The sequence below is a fragment of the Microcaecilia unicolor genome, chromosome 3, assembly GCF_901765095.1.
Source record: "Microcaecilia unicolor chromosome 3, aMicUni1.1, whole genome shotgun sequence".
Lineage (NCBI taxonomy): Eukaryota > Metazoa > Chordata > Amphibia > Gymnophiona > Siphonopidae > Microcaecilia > Microcaecilia unicolor.
Genome location: NC_044033.1, coordinates 10,992,980 through 10,998,979, shown reverse-complemented (window position 1 = coordinate 10,998,979; position 6,000 = coordinate 10,992,980). Strand labels below are relative to the sequence as shown.

The 6,000-nt window shown below is 41.3% G+C and overlaps 1 protein-coding gene across 1 annotated transcript in view; it reads right to left on the bottom strand.

Annotated features, from left to right (window-relative positions):
- Positions 1 to 223: 223 nt before the first annotated feature.
- Positions 224 to 6,000, bottom strand: part of ZFAND3 (zinc finger AN1-type containing 3) — a 481,002-nt gene continuing 475,225 nt past the window's right edge. Inside the window, exon 6 of the mRNA XM_030195765.1 lies at positions 224 to 1,037. Within this exon, the coding sequence (XP_030051625.1) occupies positions 883 to 1,037 (155 nt within the window). The 3' untranslated portion in view covers positions 224 to 882. The remainder of the gene's footprint in view (positions 1,038 to 6,000) is intronic.

The following is a 6,000-nucleotide window of genomic DNA, read 5'->3' as shown; positions in this document are numbered from 1 at the left end:
GTATAGCTACAGAAAGGTGGCCCGCAGAAGCCAACCGTTGCTACTGTGCTGTGAAATTATCCTTATTTGATCAGAAATACCTGCACTCAGCAAGTGGCAAACATGAGCTAATCAGGTTTAGGCTGCTGGAAATGGCTGCATAGGTCTGCTAGTCACCATAAGGGGCTGTAAAACTGTATGGATACCAGGCAGACAGGTAGGATGAAATGAAATCCAAAGTGGGTTTTTTTTTTTAGGTACAATTTCTTAAAAATAACAATCAGATGGTTCCCTTTGTAGTGATCTGATAGAAACAGGTTTGAGTGGGAGACCCTGATGCTAATACTAAATCCCCATTAGCCACACATGTCTATGAAGAAAGGAGTGACCAATCAGGACATGGCTGTGTTCCGTGTGCTCTATCAGAGAAAACACCGTCTGATACGGTTTTAAGGTTCTCCTGCTGTGGGTTATAGCTCAGGAATAGCACGGCAACAGCTATAATTTAGGGGTTTCTCTTTCATTTTAATGACATTTTTCTATTCGCTAGTTAATGTGATAGTACACTTGTGAATAGGCCTCTGGTTCCTTCAAGTAGAAAATCCTTTGGAACTGATTTGCTATAAATTAACTAGCCATATTGAGATAGACAAACATTTACCAAATTCCTGGTGTCTTTGTTCAACTTGTGGCTGGTTAGTTAAGATGCCCACTAGCCACTATACACTTCAACCATCACCAGCTCCCTAAACTCCTGGACTTGCATGGTTGGCTATTGAAAAGAAACCTGATTGGCCGTAACCTGTATCTTGCCCAGTACAGGGAGTCTGGCTGACTTTGTCCTAAATAAGGCTAACATTAGTGAGCTAAGAGAAAGAGCAGTGAGGTTCCAGAGTGTGGCACTCAGGAGCAGCCCTCTCCAATGCGCTGGCATGACCTGCCCACTTTACGGTCCAGTTTCACCATTTTCAGAATGGCTTCCTCACGGCCCCGACCCATGTGATCAAACGTGCAGTCGTGTTGTTCCGGAAGACGATGCAACATACAGAACACATAACCTGAGAAGAAAAAACACACACTATGATAACCTGAGACACCATATCCTGAAATTAGGTTGGGGGGGGGGGGGAGGGGAGGAGCACAGGGGAAGAACCAGCCTTGACTATGCACATTTGGTTTTGGATAACTTTAATCCAGACTTGCAGTATTCCGTGGCTGCATGCACATTAGGCTAACATTGATTTTTCTTAAATGGATGTTAATTTATAATACAAGAAGCATTTCACTCTACTCCACTCAAAGCAAATTGTAAGGCTCCAAGTTCAGAAAATGTAAAACAGCCTCTGGCTACTACTGACCTAAAGGTGTAATGAAGAGAAAAAAACATTTTTCTGAGATGAAAAACAGAAGTCAAGAAAGACAGGAATTTCGATGTGTATGTATACTTTGAGGCTTATTTTCAAAGGGTTAGGCTCCTAAATACCTAAATTTAGGAAGCTAAGGGGCTAATTTTCAAAGCACTTAGACTTATAAAGTCCCATAGACCGAGGGTAAGTGCTTTGAAAATACGCCTCCACGTGAGTGCCAATTGTGGGGGGGGGGGGGGGGGGGGGGGGTGGCTTGGGATTTTAGTACTAAATCAGGTTCTTGAAGATAGGTCCATGAAAAGGAACATACATTTAGATGGCTTTTCAGATGAAAATTTAGCGTTTCTTAAAATCACTAGAACTGCTTCAGAACAAAACAACTGTAGTTCTGAATATTCTTGAAATATGTGGGTTGCTCTGCAGAGATTACAGAACAAAAGTCAGGCTGATCTCTTAGGGGCCATTTTTACTAAGCCTCGTAGGCGTATATGCGTGTCCTACGCATGTCAATTTTGAACTACTGCCTGGCTACCGTCTGGCCCGGGCGGTAATTTCATTTTCTTGCGCATCTGCTACGTGCGCTGATGATTACTGCTCGGTTAATGCGTGAGATCTTACCGCTAAGTCAAAGGGCGGTGATAAGATCTGAGGCCCAAAATGGATGTGCGCCAATTTTCATTTTGCCACATGTCCATTTTTGGTCCGTCCCAAAAAAGGGCCTTTTTTGCAGGTGCGCTGAAAAATGCACCTGCACACGTCCAATACACATGTCTACACCAGCGCAGGCCATTTTTCAGGGCACCTTAGTAAAAGTTCCCCTCAGCGTGATTGAGAATGTTCCTCTAATCTTACATGGAGCATCTAAACCACTCTCTGCTCTTCAGAAACAAGTAATCATGTCAAAATACATGGCTCACCATGAGTTTAACACAAATATACTCTCATAGCCTATGACAATTTGTATATTTATTCTCTATTCACTGGTAACATTTTGTGTACTAGATTACTTCTTAAGTGTCCAAGCAAAAATATTTAGTAAAATATACACAACCATGCACTATCATCACTGACGTGCAATTATTATTTCTCAAATTTTCAGTTTCTTCCCAGTTTCTCTATTCAAAATTTCTGGGAATTTATTTCTCCACATCAAGGGGCCCTTTTACTAAGCTGCGTAAGCATCTACATGGCCAATGCACGCCAAAATGGAGTTACTGCCCGACTACTGCGCGGCTCTTGCGGTAATTTCATTTTTGGTGCGCGTTCGATACGCAGTCTACACTACCACAGGCCATTTTTGAGCACACCTTAGTAAAAGGATCCCCAAGTACAATATGACCATATTCAAGAATTGTGTGATAATGGTATTTATTTATAGCGTTTATATCCCACCTATTCCCACCCAAGGGCAGGCCCAATGTGGCTTACAGGAATTTACAGAAAGCATACAACAAGTCTACAACAAACAGTCAATGGTATTGTAGTGAAAGAGGCAAGAAAGTAATAGCAGAGGTGGGGAAATGTGGAGAGAGAAATGGAATTCAATAGGTAGTGGTGCAGGGCGGGTCAGGAGCGTAAGCTTTCCAAATAAGAAGGTCTTAAGGTATTTTTTAAAGGTTGGATGATCAGGGGTGATTTTCATAAATTTAGGTAGACCATTCCACAGTTGTGCGCTAATGTAGGAAAAGGTGGAAGTGTAGGTGGTTTTATATTTGAGGCCTCTGTAGATTGGGTAATGCAGATTTAGGTACAAGCGAGCTGATCTGTGAGAGTTACGAGGTGGTAAGCTGACAAGGGTGTCCATATACACTGGGGCCTTACCATAGAGAATTTTATGCACCAGTGCGCAAATTTTAAATGTTATTCGGTCCTTGACAGGGAGCCAATGCAGTTTCTCACGCAGCGGTCTTGAGCTTTCAAACCTCGATTTACCATAAATAAGCCTAGCAGCTGTGTTCGGGGCAGTTTGATGAGTTGCTTTTATTTGGTTCAAATATTTCATTGCAAATAATTGCTCCCTTCCTATTTTAAATGGCATCTTGCTGTCAATCTTGCTGTCACTGCTTACATCTATGATACTATATGAAAATAAGAAAACAACACTATTATATTAACAAATTTTCATTGCAGGAAAGTACAGGGAACAATCCCCCCACCCAAACAAGATTCCTTTGAAAGGGAACTTTTAGAGGAGAGTTTTCTGTAAGAGATGGCCAGGCTAAAAGTATGCTCAGCTATCCACTGAATCTCTATGATTAATTAGACAGCTAGGTGTTTGGTGGTCATGTATAGAGATCAGGGAAGGAAAAGTGTGCATGCACATGACATTTTCACAAGTATCTGTATTATTTATCCTTCTGGACCACCTGCTCAAAAGAGCTGCATTTCTGAAAGACTCCTTTAGTCCTCATCAGTTTGGGTTTCAGAAAGGCCATGGAACAGATATTATTGGTTTCTCTATTGAAAGATGTAAGGGCTAGGCGGGCAAGAATGCCCTTATTTTATTGTACCTGACTATGCATTTGACAACATGAACATTAGTTATTATGGAAACAGAGATATAAACTTAGAAAAATGAAGGCAGATAATAGACCACTTGGTCTATCCAGTTTCACCCATCCATATCATCTATTATCCTTTCCTCTCCCTTAGAGATCTTATGTACTTGTCCCAAGCTTACTTGAATTCAGATACAGTCTTTGTCTCCACCACCTTCACCTGATGCCATTCCACACATTCGCCATCCTTTTCGTGACATATTTTCTTAGATTATTCCTGAGAAGTCATCACCAGGTTCAATATGGTACTGGTGACATCCAGTGGTAGTCACAACAGTACTACTGCTAGGGGGTCACCAGGGCCATTTTGAACAAGTGGGGATTGCTCTTACCCTGACCTCATTACATCTCTCGGGATTTGTCAAGTGGGTCTGGGAGAGAGTGGGGAAACTCAGGGCTGGGGACTCGAGGCAGACCTCAGAAATGGGAGAAGCCATCAAGGGGGCCTTAAAAAAAAGGGGGGGGGGGGAAATACTTCCACCCAGCCCAGCTTCAGTTGATCACAAGAGCGTTATTCTTGTACTGCGGGAATGACTTCTCTGTGGAACTGAGGTATCGATGGTTTATCGTGGGACATAAAGGTGAGATAAACACCCAGCTTTTACCACACCTTAATAATTACCCCCCTCTTAATGTGGAAAAAAATCTCACTAAATGTGGCTAACCAGGATTCAATGAGTTCTTACTTTGTCTCCATCCTTTGACAGTAAAATAAAATTGGGTGTTTGATTAGACCGGGATTTAACGTTGGCTAGTCAGATTACATCTGTTGTTTGGGCTTCATTTGTCAGTTTATTGCTTTTTGGCATTTTTGCTCCTTACTGGACCAGACTGCAGCATTTGACTTCATAAACTATTATTACAAAGATTAATGCAGACCCAGTAAGATCCAAATAAACCAAATCTCTGATACTCTATTGGAAAGGACAGGAATCAAGTGTTACATTATCAACTGTTGGACTTCTAGAGGGATCTGTTTTATCACCTTTGTTCTGTAATTTTTATTTTAGCCCAGCAGTCCAGATAACAGGGAGCTTTCAGTCCAGATAATATAAGCTTTACGATCTCACTATTTTGTTACATGCACATGTTATATGAGGTTAGGTTTTGTAGCAGTCTGTTATGGCCTTTCTAAACCCTAGTTAAGGAGACAGTTGATACAGAATATAGCTATTTGACTTTTGATTGAATATCTCTGGTTTTGGCAGCACCTCATTGGCTACCAAATACTGAACCCATTAGAAATGAGTTTGTTTAGTTTTTTTGCACTTTGAAGTTAGAGGGTCTCATGTAAGTAGTAGTATTCTTGGTAAGAGCCCTTAAATTCTATTGCCCCAGGTACAAAATAAATACCTGTATCTAATATACAAACAGCTTTGATTGTAAACACAGAAAGGCGGTATATCAAGTTTCAAGTTTATTAAGAACTTGCTATCCTACCTATTGGCAAAACCAACTGAGCAGCTTACAGACTACTATAAGGAGAGATGAGAAAAACAGAAAGAAGGGGAAAAGGGGAAGAACTACAATAATCATAAAAGAATAGAGGGGTAGGGAAACACATTGGGAGAGGGAGTAATCTCAGAGCCAAGTGGTGCCAGGGCCTATGTATGAAGTAGCAAAGGACAATGGAATGCCACAAAAAAAAGGTAGGTTTCACGTTCAATTTTAAACCATTCCAAAGAAGTCTGAGATCTGACGTGCTCTGGAAGCTGGTTCCAGAGCACTGCCTTGAATAGAGAAGACAGAATTTTTAATTCTGGAGTGACCAATGTCTTGAATTGTAGGGACAATCAAGCGGTGTTGGGTAGAGGAACAAAGAGATCGAGTTGGGACATAGTGAGATAACAGACAAGCAAGAAATGAGGGGTCCACAGTGGACAACATTTTAAAAACCAAGATTAAGTACATAAGTATTGCCATACTGGGAAAGACCAAAGGTCCATCAAGCCCAGCATCCTGTTTCCAACAGTGGCCAAACCAGGTCACAAATACCTGGCAAGATCCCAAAAAAGTACACAACATTTTATACTGCTTATCCCAGAAATAGTGGATTTTCCCCAAGTCCATTTAATAATGGTCTATGGACTTTTCCT